The sequence below is a fragment of the Pan paniscus genome, chromosome 2 (assembly GCF_029289425.2).
Source record: "Pan paniscus chromosome 2, NHGRI_mPanPan1-v2.0_pri, whole genome shotgun sequence".
Lineage (NCBI taxonomy): Eukaryota > Metazoa > Chordata > Mammalia > Primates > Hominidae > Pan > Pan paniscus.
The window spans coordinates 109,927,636-109,950,341 of NC_085926.1; the positions used below are offsets into that span (position 1 = coordinate 109,927,636).

Genomic DNA, 22,706 nt, shown 5'->3' on the forward strand with positions numbered 1-22,706 from the left:
AATTCACCTCTGAATTTGAAATGTATCATCCCTGTCTGTATGAATATTGCATACTGGAATCTGTCACAGTTTTTGTTTGGTTTACTTGAGACATTTAATTTAAATGTAAAAAATTTACAATTGGGATATTATTTGTAAGAGAGGACTTTTATACTGTGAAGTAAAGGCATTAGGACCAAATATTTTAAGAATAGTTTTTGGTGGATCCTGTATTAATGTTCTGTATATTCATTAGAAAAATCAAATTGTAGTTAATTGCTTTTGCCTCTCTCATAACCCTGGGTGGCTAAGTCAATGGGTCTCAACCTGGCTGCATTATCAGAAAACCTGGAGAGATTTTAAAATGCTTGTTACTAAGTCTTCTATCCCTGGATTTGTAACCAAATTGGGGCCTGGGACATAGTATATTTAAAAGCTCTTCCACATTGTTCTAATGGGTTAACTGGACTGTGCTACATGAGGACAGGATCAATTGCTCTCTTTTCTTTCCTCTCCTCTAGTTTTCTTTCAATTGTTATTGGGCAAATGAACAAACAACTCACTATGGAAGCAAATATAGGCCCAATTTTATAAACTGATTTCTACCTTAATTTACCCATGGGTAATTTACCTTTGTCTATATATGAATGTGGAACTCTAGAAATGTCAGTTTTAAATATACAAAATAGGTCAAAACTGGCATGAATTTGTGACCCAACTGGATTTTGCTCGTACATCAAGAGAAGACAAGTCAAAGTGAGAACAGTGCTGTCTCTAGGAAAGTCCCATTCTGTTTGTGGTTTTATAAATGCCCTCTTGTACATCTGGATTTTCCTGGAGTGTTCCAATGCCTTCTAATCTTAATTTTTTCAATAAAAAAGTGATAAATTTATTAAAAATGCATTTTAGGCTAGGTGCAGTGGCTCATGCCTATAATCCCAGCACTTTAGGAGGCCGAAGTGGGAAAATCTCTTGAGCCCATGAGTTCAAGACCACCCTGGGAAACATAATGAGGCCCCCATCTCTTCAAATAAAAAATAAAAAATTAATCTGGTATGGTTGTGCGCACCTGTAGTCCCAGCTACTTGGGAGGCTAAGATGGGAGAATCACCTGATCCTAGGAGTTAAAGGCTGCAGTGAACTGTGATCATACCACTGCAATCCAGCCTGGATGACAGAGTGAGACACTATTTTAAAAATTTTTTTAATTCATTTTTTTTCCTGAAAGTACATTTATGAATCTTTTTTAAAAAGTTATATTCTCTCTCAATTTGGTGTTTGGAAAATATTATTGTGCCTATTGCAGTTAGAATAGGTGAGTTTACCAATTTAAATATGGTGGAAGAGAAAAACCTCAATCTTAATATTTTACATTTAAAAAGCAAGAATCCCTAAACCCTCAAATGCCATCTATTTTACATTCACTGAAGAAGGTGAAACTTTCAGCTCTAATTAACTGCTTGCCTAGAGCTAATTTTCCTTTAACAACTTCCTGGACAATAAATAGAATAGAGGAATATTAATTTCTTTCTGGCTCAAAGTTGGTCTACTTCTGGCACTCACAGGAGTTATATCACCTCTACCATCCTCTGTGATTTATAGCCAGGCCCACCTGCCACTGGTCTTCTTTCATCCTTTCCCTTTACTTCCTTTGCCCTAGCTTTGGCCCCACTGAGCTTTTGCCCTGGGACCCAGGTAGTGGTCACAGCATTACTGATAAACAGAGAAGCTGCAAAAAGTTCCAATGGTGCCTGCTTGCATACTCTTCTAGATGCCCCCTTGTATGAATTGCGAAACCTTTTGAGCACCTCGGAAGTAAGGCACTATTTAAATATAAGATTTTTTTTTTTTTTTTTTTTTGAGGCAGAGTCTCACTCTGTCACCCAGGCTGGAGTGCAGTGACACGATCTCGGCTCACTGGAAGCTCTGCCTCCTGGGTTCACGCCATTCTCCTACCTCAGCCTCCCGAGTAGCTGGGACTACAGACACCTGCCACCATGCCCAGCTAATTTTTTTTTTTTTAGTAGAGACGGGGTTTCACTGTGTTAGCCAGGATGGTCTCGATCTTCTGACCCATGATCCGCCTGCCTCGGCCTCCCAAAGTGCTGGGATTACAGGCATGAAAGATTTTTTTTTTATTAGTTGTTGATTTGAGTTTATTATTAACAATACAAACATTTGAGAGCATCAGGAGTACTTTTGTTATTTCTTCAGATTTGAGACCTGTGTTTTAGGCCAGTGGCTTTCTGTATTATCAAATATCATATCAGTGTTTTCTGTCAAAGATAACTTTAAATTTTAGGGCTTTATACATGTGCTATTAAATTATAATGAGTAGTCTTCTTCTTCTTTTTTAAATTACTTTTTAGCTTTCCTTTTGGAGGTAGAGTTGCTGCAAACTCTGATGATGCAGTGCCTAGAAATAGAACTCTTGGGATAAAATTATTTTGCTGTGTAAATAGGGCAATCTTTGATGCACACACATAGGAGAGAACACCTTTTCTTAGCCAGAGGACAACAGATATTCTGTATGGCTGGTTTTATTAAGGAAAAAAAAAATTCTGAAACTAAAGACTAAATCTAACGGTGCTAGTATATTCAGTTTAACTATGGATTAGCACACGTGGGCATCCTTTGTTCTGTTAATAATGCCATTGCTTTCTCCAACTCTTGCACAATTGGTGTGTACAGTGAGCAAACTTACCGTTGAAGATCGAAGAAATTTTCGTTGTTGTCTGTTAAACTTTTAAGTTGTTACAGAACCATGTTAGATTGGTATGTGAAGTAGGGGTCTCAGGTTTATGATTTCTGAATTTAATTATTTTAAGAAAATTACATTTCTAAAGCCAAATATACATTTCTAAATTTAAGTGAAAAATGGAGACTCAAGTGAACTGGTATTGATGTCATGTAGTTTTAGATTTGAACCATAACATCTTTTATATGGAATCTATGTGTTTATGTAGGAAATCATGGCCATTTTGATAAAATGTAGTAAGGATAATTTCATAGGACTATTTCAGAGGAAAATCCTTAAAAAGAGTCCTTCTGTGATGTGCTTAGAAGCTAGTTTTGTTCCTGCCAGTTTATATAAAAGGAATATAAGGAAGGGAAGGTGGTGGTCATTTCACTTACCGAAGGTCAGATTGTCAAAGTGCTTCATAAAGTGCTTTTATTTAGGCTGATGGTGTTACACAAGGAGAAGACACATCTAAAATTTGTTTCAATTGTTCAGAGCGTCATAAAAAGAACACAAGTTGGGAAGACTGGCACCAAAAAACCGAAGTTTTGTTTCTTAATTTAAGAGGTAGCATTGTAAAGCCGTGTAATCACTGTATTAGAGTATTTGCCTATTAAATCCTAGAGAATGTCCAGGGTCTCATTGGCACGTGTGACTTGGAAGGTATTTAGTATTCTCTTCCTTCTCCTTTCTTCTCTGACTCTTTTCTTTTTTTCACAGTCCGTGTTTCAGTTTATTTTTATGTCAGTCGTTGTGGGAAAGTCTGTATTTCCGCAGTCCCCGTCACATTTTTGGTGTGTCTGAGCTGCCTATGCCTTCCCCTCGCTGCTTTGTCTGTCTTGCATTTTTACTAGCTCTCTCTCAGTCCTTGAATAATCTCTCTGGATTAAGATTTTCTAACTCTGTAAGTTCTGAAGTTTTCCAGATAGCTAGAACTGTTTCAGATGACGGGGATGTCAATTAATACACCTAGAATTCCTCTAACCTGAGAACAAAACCAATAAATTCCAAAACTTGCCATGCAAAGGCCTTGAGTGAGTTAGGCTATGACAGTCCTTGAGGTAAATGCCCCCTTTCCTTTGTCTGTTTCTCTGACAGGTGACTCTTAGCAAGGCTTACTTATGAATTTGGTTGGCATTTCTTTGATTGTTGGCCAATGACCAACACTCAACATGACCATTGCTTCCCCTGCTTTTGTAACATGGTGGCAGGAAGGAGGGAGGAAAGGAAAGTGGGAGTCATTGCCATGAAGTGGACTGTGCTTTGAGAATGCAGAAACCCAGTCCCTTTGTCTTAACTTCCACTTATATCCTTTTATCCTAGCCACTAACAAGATATGTTTCTACATTCATAGATTGTCCAGAGTTTGTGTATGTTTGTTTGTGTTATCCTTGAGAAATGTTCACTAGCACCTGCTTGGGGGTGTGAAGGTAATTTCTATTCTATTTTCTGGTTTCTGAACTTCAGGAGAAGGTAAAGCTTGATGCTGAAAGGGAAAAACTAGAGAGGCTTCAGGAGCTTTACTCCGAGCAGAAGACCCAGCTGGACAATTGTCCTGAGTCCATGAGGGAACAGTTACAACAACAACTGAAGAGGGTCAGTAGCAAACAGGAATGCACCAGTTATTTTGCTTTTCGTTTTTGTTTTTCACTTAAGTGCCACTTACCTGTGACTTACTACTTCATATAGCATAAATTTGCATAAGTTCTAGTCATTAGATACATTTAAATGGAAATATGCATGCTAACAGTATATATTATTCCATGCTAATCAGTTTTTTAAATTCCTTGTTAGAATCCTTCACATAATTTCTAATGCAAAACCATTGCTGGAGTCATTTTTTTTTGTGACAAAAGAAGCTATTTCTGATGTGTAACCAACATCAACATTATAGCATTTGTATTAACTGATCTCTTCCCCTGCATTCTCTGCTGCATCATGAATCCTATTTACCCTTGAATGTTTTGTTCTTTAGCTTGATTTTAGACTCTTGTCCCCAGATTATCCTATTTTCTGATTTGCTCCCCACCAGCAGCTGTTCTTTTGTTTTTCCTTTTCTTTCTGCTGGTTAGTGACGTTGAACTAATTAGCCCAATCACAACAATTAAACACCAAGACCCAAGATGCAGGGCATTACAAATGCCCTCAACATCTCATGTGAGCTTCATAATTTCTAAGAACTTAATGCAGCATAGACTTTCTAGTTAAGCTTTATCAAGTTATTCTTTGATCCTTAAGGTTGGCAGCGTTTAACACAACCACACTGGTTATCTTCTGAAAGCAAGACTTCCTAGGTGGATAGTTTCACAAACGCTGGCACAGCCACTTAATATTTCATAGCCTCTTGGCAACTGGGTCATTTCCTTTGAACAGCAGCCCCAGTAAACTGCTTCCCTCTGGGGAAGCAGTCGTTAACAGTCTTGGATATCTGAAAGAGTCACGTAATAGTAATTTGTCTTAAGTGAGTAACAATTTATGATTCTACCTGAGTATAACAAGCTAGTTTCATCCATGTTATTATGTTTGTACCTTCTTGGGAATGGGGAGGTTGAAAAATTTATTGAGATAGCACATCCTTAAACATTCTTAAGATGACCTTTAATACAAAAATATTTGCTACCTCTGAGAACGTCACTAGGTGAAAAAATAACAGTTAAAGCTTTTCAATGTATTGCAGAAGTTGAGAGCATCTTAATAATGAGAATCCAGTGCAGCTGTTTAAACTACAGCATAATAGTTTTAGTATTTATTTCTTACAATGTTGGAGCAAAGAAAGTTTTAACCATATGTCTTCCCTTTACTCCTTTTATTGTGTTCAGCTGAATTTGTTGTAAGAAAATAAAACTTCCTGCCTCTCAGTCACAATTCTCTGAAAATTTTATGATAAAAATGATTGGAAGAAAACTAGTATTTGTAATTTCAGTTTGTAATTTGCTTGTGTTTATGCTAGTTAACAAAAGAGATGGGAAAACTGATTTTTTTTATATTTGCTTACTGTTTTTTAACTCTCCTTATCACTAAAGATTTTACACAGTCATTGTAATTCCTTATTTACAGTCAGCAGCATAGTTGTATATTTTGTCCTTCCCTTCCTCTGGTTATCCATTTATTGTATTCTTTATAAACATTGCTTTACATAAAAATTGATAGACTCTATTCACAACTTGGATTATGATTAACATAAATACTGTTTAGCTTAATCTAGATTCTGTAGGATAACTCATAATATCAGTTATATGTTCCAAAGATTCTGACTACAAAAGAGGAAAGGAAATGATGCAGACAGTCTTTTCCATTAATTGAAGGCAGAGACTTCTTCCCTTTCCTCTCCAGAGTGTAAAATTCTTATAAAACCTCTTTCCTTAGGAGAGATAAATGGCTTGTGATGGCTGCAGTTCACCTGATATTAAGAGGTCTACTAAGTCTGTTTTTCAAGGATGACGACCAGTATAACTCTTCACCAATGCCTTGGCTTAATCAGTAAAAAGTTCACTTACTTCATGAGAAGTAAGTCCTAAAGTTCACTTTAGGACCTTTCTGTGTTATCACAGCTTATCTCCCTTTAGACTTCAAACACTTCAGAATATGACTTCACTACAAAACTTTCCCTTGGGCATTTAAACTAGATTTAATAAAGTTTATTTTATTATAAATAGCTTCATTAGGTGGTAAGTCACACAAAGTAAAAAATAAAAGAATAAGAAGAAAGTTATTTTATTAAACTGCATATTGAATACTTCAGCTGAAATTGTAGAATGATTTTGTGCATGCAGCATAATGACTTGTGGCTGGTCTTCCTACCTTTAAATCATGATGTTAGAGTCTGAATATTATTTTCATCTGATATTGGTTTTGTGGCCTGTGGTTGGTATGTTGTTAACATGGCCTTACCAATCTGGTAGTTGATATGGGCACAGCAATCCCTGGGTTACTAATAGTGTAGAAAAGAAAACTGATGTTAAATGAAAATGAGTCATTTAACTCATCTCATATGGAAAAAGATAATAGAAATAATCTCATCCTACCTTCTCATTTCATATATGAGGATATTTAGGCCCATAGAGTTGGAATGGGTTGTCCAAGACTAATGGATAAAATGATTTTAGAGCCAGTGATAGAAAAAAGTTCTACTAATTGTAGATATCACTGGATAAATTTTTTTAATCAAGACCAAAATCAAACTTTTATTTGAGTAAATAATCAAAAGCACAAGAAAACTATCCTAGCCAGGTAACTGTCTTCTTGTGCTTTTGATATTTACTCAAATGAATGGTTGATTTTGGTATCTTGATTTTTTTTTTTTTTTTTTTTTTGAGACAGAGTCTTACTCTGTAGCCCAGGCTGGAGTGTAGTAGTGCGATCTCGGCTCACTGCAAGCTCCACCTCCCAGGTTCACGCCATTCTCCTGCCTCAGCCTCCTGAGCAGCTGGGACTACAGGCACCTGCCACCATGCATGGCTCATTTTTCATATTTTTAGTAGAGTCAGGGAGTATCTTGATGTTTTAAAAAAATTTTATTCAGTGATCTACAATTAAAAGACCTTTTTACTGTCACTGGCTATAAAATTAGTTTATCCATTAGTCTTGGACAAGTCATTCAACTTCTATGGGCTGCAATATCCTCATATATGAAATAAGGAGTGTATTAGTCAGGGTTCTCTAGAGGGACAGAACTAATATGATATATGTATATATAAGATAGATAGATAGATAGATAGATAGATAGATAGATAGATAGATGTAGGGGAGTTCATTAAGTATTAACTCCCAAAATCACAAGGTCCCACAACAGGCTGTCTGGAAGCTGAGGAGCAAGGAGAGCCAGTCCAAGTCTCAAAACTGAAGTACTTGGAGTCCAGTGTTCAAGGGCAGGAAGCATCCAGCACAGGAGAAAGATGTAGGCTGGGAGGCTAGGCCAGTCTAGTCTTTTCACGTTGTTTCTTGTTTTGTTTTGTTTCTGCCTGCTTTATATTCTAGCCACTCTGGCAGCTGATTAGATGGTGCTCGCCCAGATTAAGGGTGGGTCTGCCTTTCCCAGCCCACCGACTCAAATGTTAATCTTTGGCAAGATCCTCCCAGACACACCCAGGATGAATACTTTGCATCCTTCAATCCAATCAGGTTGACAGTATTAATCACCTCAAGGAGGTTGGACTAGATTATTTCAACTGTCTTTTTCCATATTCCAAAAGTATGTAGTTAAAGTGTAAAAGTTAACAAAACCCTGAGCCCCATTTAAATTTGCTTCTGGAGTTGGCCATGAGCTGTTATTACTGCAATTTCTCCTGGTCATACCACATCTATTCTCTTCTTCCTGTCCCTCCATCAGGCAAAGAAAACATAAAGAACTGCATGTAAACTTCTGCCATATACATTATTTAAAAAGTTACTGGAAAGAAAAAAGAAATTGCACAGAATTTCCTTTAGTGCAGCTGTTTTAGGTCCTTCATGCCTGGCCTTTGAGCTTGCCAGCCAGTAGAGATATGTAATGCTCTTTTAGTGAGTGAAGTATAGTTAAAATTTTCATTCAATTAGTCATACATACTTCACTTTGAACTTCCTGTGTATATTATTCTGTGCTCAATTAAACTATTCCTGCCCCCAAATTCCATTCCCAGACTTCTTATTCATACATAAAATCTTGTAAAAGTTTTTATTCCTCTCCCTAATAGTTTTTTGTTTAAGATGTAAGTTTATATACACACATTTTGATGGTTTAGATAACTCGATCAGATGATTACGTCAGTGGAGTCTGAGTGCTGAGCTTAGCCTAATTTTCAACTTTCTTACTTAGTATGCCATTATTTTCATGCAGTGGTTTAAGTATTTACTACAAATAAATGAATGATTCTTTGACTTTCATGCAGGGTTAAAATAACACATATTGCATATTAGCCAGATGTGGAGTAAGCAACTGACTAGCAAAGTGTATATATTCTGAGTCATATGGCCACTTTGAATGAAGATTACTTATAAGCCAGAAAAAGGGCTTATTCCTTTTTTTTAAATCTCAGTAATGTTTGGCCACAAATCAAGCTTAATTGGAAGACCTTATAAACTTGAGTGTATGTGCTTATTATGTCAGCCAGTGTATTATTTCAAAACAGAAGATATTGTTTTAAGCCATAACACTTGAGTTATTTCTTAATTCCTTAATTCTTTTAATTCATTAATTCTTTTAGAAGTTATAAATTTGAAATGTCTGATAAACTTGAAATGTCAACCAAACACTTGAAATTGAGCACATATTTTTTTGGAGCCAAATAAAATGTAAAGAAGTGTTAAGAAATGTTGAATATGTTTTTCAAATTGTGTTTTTCCTGTTCTTAAGCTTTGAGAATTGTCTGTGTTGACATGATAGTCTTGTTGCTAATTACTCAGTAGCTAATAGCTGTTCTATGAATCATCCCTAGAGTAAAAGTCATTGCAGAAGACAGAAATACATTTCATTTTATCAAAAAGCTTGCTTTATCATTAATATAAAAACCAGAGTGGGGGTGGGGTTGAATATCGATATAGAAATAACTTAGCATATAATTATTTATCCAACTCTCTTTGATGATTTGATTGAAGAGCAACCAAAAAATGCTTTGGTTATGTTAGCTATGTAGAGCTGTGAGCCACAGAGCCCAGCTGCCTCTTCCTTTTGGATGTAGATTATGTATAAGTTATATTTATAAAAAATCTGGCTGGGTGTGGTGGCTTACACCTATAATCCCAGGTGAGTGGATCCATGTGAGTAGAGGCTGAGGTGAGTGGATTGCTTGAGTTTGAGACCAGCCTGGGCAATATGGCAAAACCCCGTTCTACAAAAAAGTACAAAAATTAGCCAGGCATGGTGGTGTGCACCTGTAGTCCCAGCTACTTGGGAGGTTGAGGCAGGAACATTGCTTGAGCCTGGGAGGTCGAGGGTGCAGTAAGCTGTGTTGTGCCACAGCACTCCAGCCTGAGTGACAAAGCAAGACCCTGTCTTCTAAAAAAAAAAAAAAAATTAAAAAAAAAGGAAAAGAAAAAGAAATTTCCTAAACATACGTGATTTATAAATAATGCTAAAGACTCCAAAAATAAGAGGGTGTTTAAACAAAAAGTATATTAGAGAATAATCTATACAACATGCATCAATCTGCATGAATGCAGATGCATAAATATATTCCTGTCTTCAAATACCTCATAGGTTAGAGAATGCTTTTTCTAGACCATCTGATTTTCATGATTTCTGATCTTCCTTAAATGTCCTCAAGATTATTCTGAGAGTGGTGGTGTTTAACCTTTTGAGTCACCCTTTGTGCCTCATAAAAGCTTTGTTTACACTTTCCAGTAAAAAGGTGTGTACATATTTTTAATGGGCTCATAGAACCCTGGCTTTAAAACCTCACTTTTCAATTTTTAAAAAAAAGACTTTATGTTTTAGAGCAGTTTTATATTTTCAGCAAAACCCAGCAGAACTTACAGACATTTGCCATATTCCTTCTGCCCCTGCACATGCATAGGCTCCCCTCATTATCAACATTCTCCACCAGAGCAGTACAATTGTTACAATTGCTAAACCTCCACCGACACATTGTCATCACCTAGAGCCCATGTCCAAAAGTTTTTTGATTGCTTATCCCTTTAATAAAATTATTAGAGCATGCATTTCCTTTGTAGATATATGATATATAATCCATATTATTATAAATATAGTGTGCATGCCCAAAGAATGTAATGTATATATTTAAAATCATGTATACATACTATGCTACTTGTGCATACATTAGAAAACATATGTTGAGAAACTGAAAAAGAAAATAAACAATTAAAAACGAGTATGAAAGGGGTCTAATTTTTTTCTGCACAGTCCAGCAGATTGTGTTGTGTACCATCTGGGATACATGTATCCCTATTAGATACCTCTGGTCTGTACGTGTGCCAACTTTTGACTCTTTAATCTCCACGTTAGTCTTGTTTTCTATGAAAAATTGAAGAAAAGAAAAGCTTCCTTTCCTTTCCTTTCTTTCTTTTTTTATTTTTATTTTTATTTTTATTTTTTGACAGAGTTTCACCCTTGTCGCCCAGGGTGGAGTGCAATGGCACAATCTCGGCTCACTGCAACCTCCATCTCAAGCAATTCTCCTGTCTCAGCCTCCCAAGTAGCTGGGACTACAGGTGCCCACCACCACGCCCAGCTAACTTTTGTATTTTTAGTAGAGACGGGGTTTCGCCATGTTGGCCAGGCTGGTCTCAAACTCCTGACCTCAGGTGATCCCCCCGCCTCAGCCTCCCAAAGTGCTGGGATTACATGTATGAGCCACCCACCACGCCTGGCCAAGAAGAATTTTCTTGTAACACTATGTTACACCTTTGGACTGCAGATTATGTTTAGGTTATTTACTGAGTTGTTTTTGTACTTCCTTCTCCGTTTTAAAGCCACCCAGTGGGTTTAACGCAAGAATTCTTACCTCCACAGAGAAGTCTAAAACTGAGGGTGAAATAAATGCTGCCCACCCCACCACACCCTTTTCGATTCCCTCTAACAGTCACGTTCTGGGATTTAACTCCAAAAGATAGTGTTATGTTCTAACCCTGGTCAATATTGTAATTGGAAAGATATCTTGGACCAACTGCTTTTAATAAATGTTTCTTCACAGTAAGAAGGTGGTAGTTATCTCAGTGTGTCCTGTTTTCATTCACTTTTCTCCAAAGGATGCTGACCTGTTGGATGTTGAAAGCAAACACTTTGAAGACCTGGAGTTCCAGCAGCTTGAACATGAGAGCCGTCTAGATGAAGAAAAGGAGAACTTGACTCAACAGCTCCTGCGTGAAGTTGCTGAATATCAACGGAACATCGTTTCTAGAAAGGTACTTTTGCCAGGTGTCATTCAATGTGAAAAATCAAAATATATTTCTGCTTAACATAGCTATGACATATGTCTGTCTGAATATCACATTTGACAGATTACATAGTTTGCCATGTATGTGGCAAATGGTGTTCCAAATTAGACAAATTGAGACATACTACAGTTGTTACATAATGCTGTAGATGCATTTATGAATAATACCTAATTGTTTCATTCATGTGAAAACCAAGGCATAGAAAATCAGGAATTCAGATATTGGTTTTAAATTATTTCTTTTTGCAATCATAGTAACTGGGTTCAGAATAATTCTATGAACAAAGTCTATTTTGGATTTTTCTCTGTTTTCATTGCTCAATAGTTCTCAAAACTGGCTGATAGCTTATTACCATTAGAAGTAGAATGCCATGTGGATTACTACTGACTCCACCCAACCCGTAGCACTTAGATGTCCAGCCCAGAATTCAACTTTGTTCCAGAATTTAGAATCACACCCAGGGCTCTGTACTAAACCAATAAAATTGAGGAAAGGAAAGACAAGAGAAGGTGTTTTCTTAAACTCTCAGTTTAAATAAGAAATTCCATTGTTTTTTTCTCATGAGGCGTACCCAAGATGTTGTAAAAAATTCATCGATAGCCTAAAACTAGATTTCCTGTTGACTTCTGGGTTCTTCAAGATAGGTTTTTAATCAGTTGATCTATATTAGCCTTCAGTAAAGAAAGTATTGAGGCTGACAGGTCAAAGAAATGCCTCACAGTCTCTTGGTAATAATCACTGCCCACCATCAACTAAAATGTAGTCACTGTTATTCCAGTGGTGAAAATTTTTTTCTCCCTTTTCTAGGACAGACTAGCAAACCTTTGAGTGTCTAATGTACATCTTCCTATGATCATCTCTTTTCCTCCAGGAAAAAATTTCTGCATTGAAAAAGCAAGCCAATCACATTGTTCAGCAGGCTCAGAGAGAACAAGATCATTTTGTGAAAGAAAAGAATAATTTAATAATGATGTTGCAAAGAGTAAGTATTTCCTTTTCAGCACTGGCTACAGTAAAACATAGGTTCCAAATTCAGGGAAATTGCCCCTTTTAAAGTAAACACCTTTTAATAGTGAATGTCTATACAATTTAAGGAAGATTTTTATATACTTTTTTATTTAATCCTCCACATTCATAAGCTGATACTCTGAGCTATTAACTAGCATTCAGAAAATAAGCAAGGATGTTTTCTTCATGCTTTTTTCACATTGTAAAAATCTTAACGATGGAAAGTCTGTATTTTTAAATGATTGTTTTCCTCTTTTTTAAAAAAGTCATACCATTCATCAAATAGTTAAAATGCATTCTAACACCAATTTAGGGTGGACTTAAGGAAAAATGTCCTTTTTACTACTGTCAAATATTTTGGCCCAGCTGATCTGGTGTTTTGAACTCTGGTTATTTGTTCATGGGTCTTTCTAGCAAATGTCACATTGCATTTAGTTTGAATTAATTGGGTAGGTAGAAACTCCATATGGTATGGTCAAGGGGTGGCAAGATCATCCTCACCAAAGAGACTATGTCCTCTTCTGGTCCAATACCTAAAGTGACTACCTGTAAAGGGATTTCTTTGCCCAAAGACATTGAAAAGCAAGCCGTAGCCTAACTCTCTGACATGACCCTGGTATCATTTCAGCAATAAGACACCAAACATTAAAGTTAATGGGGCTAGTCTCAGATCTGAACCCTGCATTTATGCCACTGCATTAGCAATATGACACTTGGGACCATGAGAATGGCATGCAGAGAAAGACCAAATCCAGAAGGAAGTATTAAAGGATGAAGCTGTACCATAGTCCCACCTAAAATAAATGAGTATTCATTCCCTTCTTAGCTATTTTAGGTTAAGAGGAAAGGGGAAGGCCTGACACCATGGCTCATGCCTACAATCCCAGCATTTTGGGAGGTTGAAGCAGGCAGATCACTTGAGGCCAGGAGTTCAAGACCAGTCTGGCCAACATGGAAAAACTCTATATCTACCAAAAATACAAAAAATTAGCTGGGCATGGTAGCACACACGTTGATCCCAGCTACTCAGAAGGCTGAGGCAGGAGAATCACTTGAATCTGGGAGGCAGAGGTTTCAGTAAGCCAAGATCATGCCACTGCACTCCAGCCTGAGCAACAGAGTGAGACCCTGTCTCAAAAAAACAAAACAAAACAAAACAAAACAAAACAAAACAAAAGGAGAAGAGAGAGGAAATAGATCCTTCACATAGAATTATAAGCCCATTTGGGGTGCTCCAGCAGCCCGCACATATTTCTGACAACTTCCATCTTCCTCTTTTTCCCACCTCGAAGTCTCTGAATGGAGTTGTATTTTCCCTCTCTATCCCTTGCTCTGGGGATGAAATCTGTTTCCATTAGCATCCTCACTACTATTTTACCTTTGGAACACAATATTCAAAGTCACAGGTTAACTTAGATAGTGTAATATGTAGTATTTAATATTTAAAATTTTAGCCAAAAAAAGAGAAAAACTCCTAGTGATAGATTTTATAAAATGGGTAAGCACAATCACAGATATAATATTTTCCTATTAAAATATATAAGATACAATTAGATTGTAAAAATTGTGGTCTATAAGTATTAAGATTTTTATTTTTCTAAGCTGATCTATAGATACATTTTAATCCCAATCAAAATCCCAACAGACTTTTTTCTAGAAATTGACAAGTTGATGCTAAAATTTATAGTTGATCTTTGTTATTCAGGGATTCTATGTTTGTGATTATGTCTACTTGCTAAAATGTATTTGTAACCTCTAAATTGATACTTGTGGCACTTTTGCAGCCATTCACAGAAATACATGGAGTGGTGAAAATTTTGAGTTGGCCAATATGCACATTCCCAGCTGAGGTTGAACAAGGGAGCATCCCGCCTTCTTGTTTTCTCTCTCATACTGTAAATGAGTGTTATTTTTGTGGATTATTTAATGCCATGTTTTTATGTTTTTGTTTTTTATTGGTGATTTGCTGCATAAAATGCCTCCCAAGCATAGTGACTAAGTGCAGTGAAGTGCTTCTAAATGCAAGAAGGCTGTGAAGGGCCTTATGGAGAAAATACGTGTCTTAGATGAACTTCATTCACGCTGTTATAGTGTTGCTGACTGTCAGTTCAAGGTTAATGAATCAGCAATATATATCTTAATATACAAATAATAATATATAGTATAATATGTTAATATTAATATATAATGGTATATAATATATAATATTAAGTGTCTTCAAACAGAAACACACATGAAACAAAGTTCAGTATTGATCAGTTGATGAAAATATTGTGACTAGAGGCTTGCAGGAACCCAACCCTGTATTTTTTTAGGGGCAGTGGTTCAGTATTCACTAATTTCAGTGTTCGTGGCAAAATTATATAACATAGTTACCACCAATAATCAACTGCATATGAAAATGCAAAGAGCCTAGAACAGCCAAAACAACTTTGAACGAGAACAAAGTTGGAGTATTTGTACTCTTATTTCAAGGTTTACTCTGGAGCCATTTAAGGCAGGGTGGTACTGCCATACAAATACATGTATGTTAAATAGATCAATGAAACTGAACTATAAGTCCAAAAATGGACCCATACATATATACTGTCTTTTGATTTTTGACAAAGGCACCAAAACAAGTCTTTCAAAGAAATGATGCTGGATCAACTGAGTCAACATGGAAAAAAAATAAACCTCAATATTGTCATATGATATATGTAAATTCATTCAAGATATATCAGAGACCTCAATATAAAAATTAAAATGATAAAGCTTCCAGAACAAAATATAAGAGTGAAAGTTTACTTTTATAGCCTTGAGTAAGCAAAAATTTTTAAAAGAAATGACAAAAGACTTGCATCCACAACATATTAAGAACCTGTACACATCAATAATAATAGCAATACATCAATAAATTTTTTTAAAAAACAGGCAAAAGTCTTGAATAAAGATTTTACAAAAGAACGTATATGAAGAACCGAAAAGTTACATGGGAAAATACTCATCATTAGTCATCAAGGCCATATGAATTAGAACAACAATTTAATTCCACCTCATAAACTAAAATGACTAAAGTTAAGAAGTGAAAATCTCAAATGTTGACAAGAATATGAAGCAACTAGAACTTTCATACATTGCTGACTTGAGTGTAAAATATACAGTCCTTTCACAGAACTTTGTAGAAGTTTAACATCCATCTATGACCCAGCAACTCCACTTCTAGATATTTACACAATATAAATGAAAACATGTTTTCATATAAAACTTCTTCAAGACTGTTTAAAGTAGTTTTTTCCATAATAGTAAACAAAACAAAACAAAACTAGAAAACCTAAATATCCATCAATAGGAGCATGGATAAGCAAATTGGTAGGTATATTTATATAATACAGGACTCCTCAACAATAAAAAACAGTGAACTACTGATGCCTGTAACATGGAGTGAAAGAGGGCTGACACAAAAGAATGCATATTGTATGATTCCATTTATATAAAGTGGTTACATTTTATAAGTAGGCAAATACTTTATAACACAGGCAAAACTAGTGTTAAGGCCGTGGAAATCAGAACAATGCTTGCTCATAAGGGTGGAAGTTGACAGGTAGGGGCATGAGGAAATGATTGGGGTGACAGAAATGCTCTTTATCTTGTCTGGGATATTATTCCATTTGTTAAAACTCATAAATTTATATACTTAAGATCTATGCATTTCACTGAATGCACTTTTTTTTAAAAATTAAAAATATTTTAGCCCCAGCCATGGCAAGGACACATATACAAATTATACCACAATAAAAAAGTGACCCATAAATGTTGCTTAATACCAAATTAATTCAAAATGAATCATAGGCAAATATAAAAGCTAACATCATAAAGTTCCCAAAAGAAAATATATCACTGGGTTGTGATATTACATCATCAGATATTATGTCATCAACAACATCATGTGATATTACATCATCAACAATTATGTGTTATTTGGAAGGATTAAAAGAAAAAGACATTAGAAAATAATTTTTGTTGGTTTTTTTTTGTTTGTTTTGTTTTTTCTTAGACAGAATCTTGCTCTGTCTCCCAGGCTGCAGTGCAGTGGCGCGATCTCGGCTCACTGCAACCTCCACCTCATGCCATTCTCCTGCCTCAGTCTCCCGAGTAGCTGGGACTACAGGTGCCTGTCACCACGCCTGGCTAATTTTTTTGTATTTTTAGTACAGACAGGGTTTCACCATGTTAGCCAGGATGGTCTCGATCTCGACCTCATGATCTGCCCGCCTCAGCATCCCAAAGTGCTGGGATTACAGGCGTGAGCCATCACACCTGGCTGAAAATAATGTTTTTAAAATTTTATTTTAAACACATTTTTAAATGACTCTATAAAATTTATTAGGAATTAAAGGTTATATTGCTAAGTATGTTTGGAAACAACTCATGCAGCATATCAGCTAGCAGAAGATGACCTCTAGTATACAGATTTGAAATTTTGACTGAGTATGATGAGAGGAAATAGAAATGGGGGAAATATGTGAGAATCTGATGTTAGTCTCTAATGCAAAGTCACCGTGCTTCTCAGTTGCATCGAAGGTTGACTTTTAAGTTTAATAGGTTTTGTATTCCTTCAGGAAAAGGAGAATCTTTGTAATTTGGAAAAGAAATACTCCAGCCTCTCTGGGGGGAAAGGGTTTCCCGTTAACCCCAATACTTTAAAAGAGGTAAGCTATGATTTTACATGTCGCTTTATGTTGCCTTAGAAATCAGGAGATGTATTTCAGCTTTATTTGATTAGCTGAATAATAAAAATATTAACTCAAAGGACCTGTGAAAGCACTCAATGCTTGGATGGTTTCCCTGCCTTTCATTATGTATGCTTTGAGGATTTCAGAGATTATCCTTGGGTCTAATGCAGATGCACATTGTGTGTGTGTATGTGTATGTGTGTGTTTGTATGTGTGTGTCTACTTTGCCGGGTGGTGACATTGTGGGTTAATCTGGGGTTTCAAAAACTTGAAGATCCAGACCAAGATGAGTCTTAAATTCTCCTCTTTCCTTCCTGAGTCTCCTTTCTCCCTCCCCTCTCTTATTTTGCTTCTCCTTCTCCTGAGTCTTACAGAACATGAAAATGCCTGCAAACATTTTAGAAGGTGGTCTGGTTTCTTTCTTTTCCCTATTTCCCCACCCCCGCAACTGTTGTTTCTGCCATTTTCCCCTCTAAACCAGAAAGTCCTATTTACAGTAAACTGTACATACTCTTTATCTCCAATATCCACCTTTCCCCAGTCCCCATCACCACTTTGCCCACCAGATATCTTAAGGAACTACACTGCCACACTGGGAGAATATTTTAACTCTAATTTGGAAAATTATAACTGAGAAAAAAATAGTTTATGTATATATATATTTTTTGAGACAGAGTCTTACTGTGTTGCCCAGGCTGGAGTGCAGTGGCATGATCTCAGCTCACTGCAACCTCCGCTTCCTGGGTTCAAGCAATTCTCCTGTCTCAGCCTCCTGAGTAGCTGGGACTACAGGTACCCGCCACCACACCCAGCTGATTTTTGTATTTTTAGTAGAGACGGGGTTTCGCCATATTGGTCAGGCCAGTCTCAAACTCCTGATCTCAGGTGATCTGCCTGCCTTGGCCTCCCAAAGTGCTGGGATTACAGGCGTGAGCCACTGCGCCCAGCCTATATTTATATTCCTTATACTTATTGTTTTTCTAAAAAGCTAAAAGAAAAGCTTGCTTCTACTTACATGTTTGCATAATCAAAAAAAACCCTTTAGACAGTGGAGTTAGGACTCTTACATAGAAAATATTTTTGTGTGTGTAAGTATATGAAACAAAATGCTCATCACAATATTAAGTGTGACTATATGTGTACCTCAGAAGCATTTTGTGAAATATTTCTTCCAAAGCTTTATTAGATCATTCAGTTTCATAGTTTCTTTTCATTATTCGGAACGTGGAATTGTCAGGTTCAATGACCAAAGCGTGGTTGTGAATGGAATGTCATGGCCTAAGACAATGTTAGCAAGGTGGGTAAGGGTGCAGGTCCTGTGAGTCTGTTAAAGAAATATGGTCTACTGCATGTGTGATGGGAGGCCTTTAAGTGGTTTTAAGCAGGGAGGTGACATTTGCTATCCATTTGTTAAAGATCACTCTGGGCTGCTCTGTGACTACTGGATCATAAAAAGTAAGAGAGGGAGATGCAGGGAAATTGTTGTGGAGATTACTGCAGTAGCATAGGCTAGAGATGCTGGTGGCTTGAATTGGAGGATGGCAGAGAGATAGAAGGAGTTAGCTGGATTAGCAGGTATTTTGGAGGTAGAGTTGACAGTTCTTGCTGATAGATTGGATGTTGGGATGAAGTAAATAAAGGAAGGTGTCCGGAATCATGCCATTATTCCAGTTTGAATAATGAAGTAGATGGTAAGCACCTTTTAGTGAGATTGGGAAAACTGGGGAAGGAATTGTTTAAGAGGGAAGATTTGGAGTTGACTCTGGACATACAGAGTTTGAAGAGCTTGTGGCATCCAGATGAATTGGATGGGCTCTGAAGTCTTTTCGTCTCCTAATAGAAGAATGAAGTCTTTCCTTTTCTGTTAATGAGTTGCTCTTTATTTCCTGCAGACATTCTGATGTCAAAAGCACATTTAGTTTATGTTACTATTGTTGTGTATCTGCAACTCTTCTGCTTGTTGAGTACAACAATGAGTTGCTATGAGACCACATGGCAATTCTTGTGCTGTGTGTTCACTTTCCTGTACAAAGCAGACTTGACTCACAAGATCTTTTTCTTTTTTCCTTCTGCTCTCTCTTTCATTCTCTCTCCTTTTTCTTTTTTAAAGGGGTGATTGATTTATAACCTCTTTTAAAGACCTCCCAGGTTTTAAAGCAGTTTACATTTTTGAAGCAATTAATTAAATTGTATGGTTTATGACTCATATAAATAATTAAAACTTGGCTTCAAAACAGTCGACTATTAACTGAGCAAAAGAAAAACTCAAAATTGTTCATTTTCTTTCTGATTCAGTATTACATATTGAATGAACTTGACCTAGTTGACTACTTATTTTCTTCAGTTTAACATTATAAAACTTTACGTGATACCTATCCTGCCTTCTGAAGTGCAAGTCTCTGACACATCCAATTTATAAACAATCAACTCTAGCATTCTCCACTTTGTTATCAACCCTTTCAAGGTTTTTACCAAAAATCAAGGTTTTTTATTTTTCAGCCTAAAATTTGTAAAAGGATTGATGGAGTCATGGAAGAATCTTTATGTCAAATTTAACTCAATTTCAGCTTTAAAAGAGAGGTGTTATTTTATATAGCTTTTTCACACTGTTTTATTGGGGTGGTGAAAATCATGATTGGTCTGTATAATTACTTTCCATGAAAATTGACAAGTGCCTTTTCCACAGATTCAGGAGTTCTGCTTCTCAGATATTTTGATCTGTGGGTATTTTCTCTAAGCTGAAGCCAGAACTGAATTATTGAGTTCAAAAGTAACTGGAAATTCTCTGTCCTATGGGTAGAGATGGGGGTTAGGGAGGCTGCCTTGAATTGAAACATACCCTGGTTACAACTCTACCTTAGGACTCCGTGTGTGTGTGTGTGTGTGTGTGTGTGTGCGTGTGTGTCTGTGTGTTTGTGCATGCACACATTTGTTTTGTTAGGGAAGACTCACCTGCATGAAAGGACAGTGTTATTTTTATTCTCATTTGGTTGAGATGCCCAAAAGCTAGAACCCACTGTAAATAATTACTGTTTTAAAAATGTTTTCTTAGTGTAAAACCCAGTAGCCCTCAGCCCATTTTCCTCACACTTTAATTCATCAGGAAACAGAAACGGTGAAAATCTAAGAATGAAGATTTGTCGGAAAGGCTCTTTAATTAGGGAATGAGTGATTGCATTGTCAATTTTACATCTTGGTGTACTATTACATCTTGGTGTGCTATTACTTTAAATGTATATGTTGTTGACAACCTTAATCCATCAACAGAATGAATGCTGATACTTCTGGATATTTTAAAATAGAAGATTTTGGGTTATTTATACTACAGTTATCTTGATTTCATCAGAAAAATTATGTTTAATACTTAGAATGCCAATTTTCAAGATTAAGCAATGTAAATCCATTTTAATTGCTGATTATTCCTTTAATGAAACATTTGATAATACCACAGATATCTGGCTGTGCCGCTCTAAGCTAACTTCATTGTACTGGGAACATTAATACTCTCGCATGCCTCAGCTTTTGCTTTCTTTGTGTTTAACTTCTGAATTCCTCCTTTTAGGGCTATATCAGTGTAAATGAGATTAATGAGCCATGTGGCAATTCCACGAATCTATCCCCTTCCACTCAGTTTCCTGCTGATGCTGATGCTGTTGCCACTGAGCCTGCCACAGCTGTGCTGGCGAGCCAGCCACAGAGTAAAGAGGTGTGTAGGCATGACGTTTCATTCATTCACTGCTTTTCTTCATGTCAGAAATTAACCCACGGCCAACTGAAAATGAGGTCCATGAGAACGTGCATGACAAATGTATATCTGTTTGGCCAGAGGGGTAGGGTAAGGCTGAGTTTATAAAGTATACCAATTTGGGGGTAATGCTCTGCCAATAAAAAATTCTAGAAACCATGAAATTTATGCTACGGAGTGGAGTACTAGGAGAAGTAAGTCAAAGAAATATGTTCTATGTCTTAGCACTCTAACTCAACTTAGTTTTCTTATAAATTAAAAAGCCTTTCTAAAACTGTTGATTTGAGTTGCCTTTTCAGTTTGACTTTGTTTTCGATTTTGTTTTGTAACATGGATGCTTTTAAATATTAGGCCTTTTAAAAGCCTTCTAGGGGAGGGGTCAATAATGATAAATTAAAATACCTTCAGTGATCCAAGTCGCTTACAGTGTGGGATTTTAATAAGAGGCTAAATTGAAAGATATTGCCCATCAATTGTAACTTCTTAATTAAAATATAACAAAACAGAACAAACTATCAATTTCATTTCTATGTCTTATTCTTTCATTTCATGTGGACACATATATACCTTTTCTTTCTCCTATAAAGCAAAGATCACCTGTCTATTCTGGATTTGTGTTTCCTTCCGCTCTTTCTCCTCATCCTATCACTCAACATACATCAGCCCCATGGCCTGAATTCATGGCTACATCTGTCGATCCTTTACCTTTAAATGACACTCCTCCTCCTTTACCAGCTAAGAAACACAGAAGGCAGCAGCAGCAGCAGGAGCAACAGGTAATTAGGAACTGGAATTTAGAGTTTGGGAATGTTATTTTGACAATGAAATTACTTATGTGAAATCTTTTCTTCTACTTTCCCAAAGGCATTTTTAAAAAGGCAAGTTGCATACTTCTCTGATTTTTTTTTTCCTCTTAAGAACATTTAGTGTGTTCTAAGAGTGTTAGAATTGTTGTAAGGTTTTGATACCTTGAGTGTTCCCTACTGGCTTTTATATGTTTGAGCACTTTTTATACCCTCATCCTTCAATTACCATTCAACCAAAATATTGCAACTTATCTCAGATAGTTCTCAAAATACTAGCAAGCATTTCTATAAAATCCATAGTATAAAGAGTTATCTTATCAACACAAAATATTTTTATTATACATAGTTGAAACCATAATAGACATCATTCCCTTGTTACTGTGTCAGAATTTGTTAAACGTTTTACTCCCTTAATCAGAGTACCTTTGTTTTAATCTGTTTTATAAATTTGTGTATCTCTTTACATCCTTCTAATGATCCCATGAAGTAAAAATTATCTCCATATTAAAGTTTTGGGAACTGAGGCTCAGTGAGGTTAAGTAGCTTGTCCAAGGTCACACCACAAGTAGTGCATTTGGTCCATAAATCTAGTTTTTATTCACCAGATTTTTAAATAAATAATTTTTTATTCTAAGTGTTGCCTTCCTTTTAGAACACTCAGAGTACATTGATGCTTGGGTATTCAAAAAAAAAAATTTGTTTCGAGACTTCCTTTCGATTATAATCAAATACCTACAGGAATTTGGTGCCAAAAGATTCTAAGGAGTCATTGCACTGATGTAGGCGAGCTCTGGTTGGTCATGCTTAGCCCTTATGTTTCTTGAAGGTACCTTTACCATCAA

General features: G+C 36.3%; 1 protein-coding gene across 5 annotated transcripts in view; it reads left to right on the forward strand.

Moving 5' to 3' along the window:
- PHLDB2 (pleckstrin homology like domain family B member 2) overlaps positions 1–22,706 on the forward strand; it is a 131,510-nt gene that overhangs the window by 83,289 nt on the left and 25,515 nt on the right. For 2 of the 5 annotated variants that reach the window (XM_063602891.1, XM_063602892.1), the window contains exons 6-9: positions 4,187–4,315; positions 11,402–11,557; positions 12,462–12,572; positions 17,200–17,289. In XM_063602891.1, coding sequence (XP_063458961.1) covers positions 4,187–4,315; positions 11,402–11,557; positions 12,462–12,572; positions 17,200–17,289 — 486 coding nt within the window. Of the gene's footprint in view, positions 1–4,186; positions 4,316–11,401; positions 11,558–12,461; positions 12,573–17,199; positions 17,290–20,875; positions 21,020–21,645; positions 21,835–22,706 lie in introns of all 5 variants that reach the window. The other 3 variants (XM_063602890.1, XM_034957072.4, XM_055110270.3) reach the window with 3 other exon arrangements.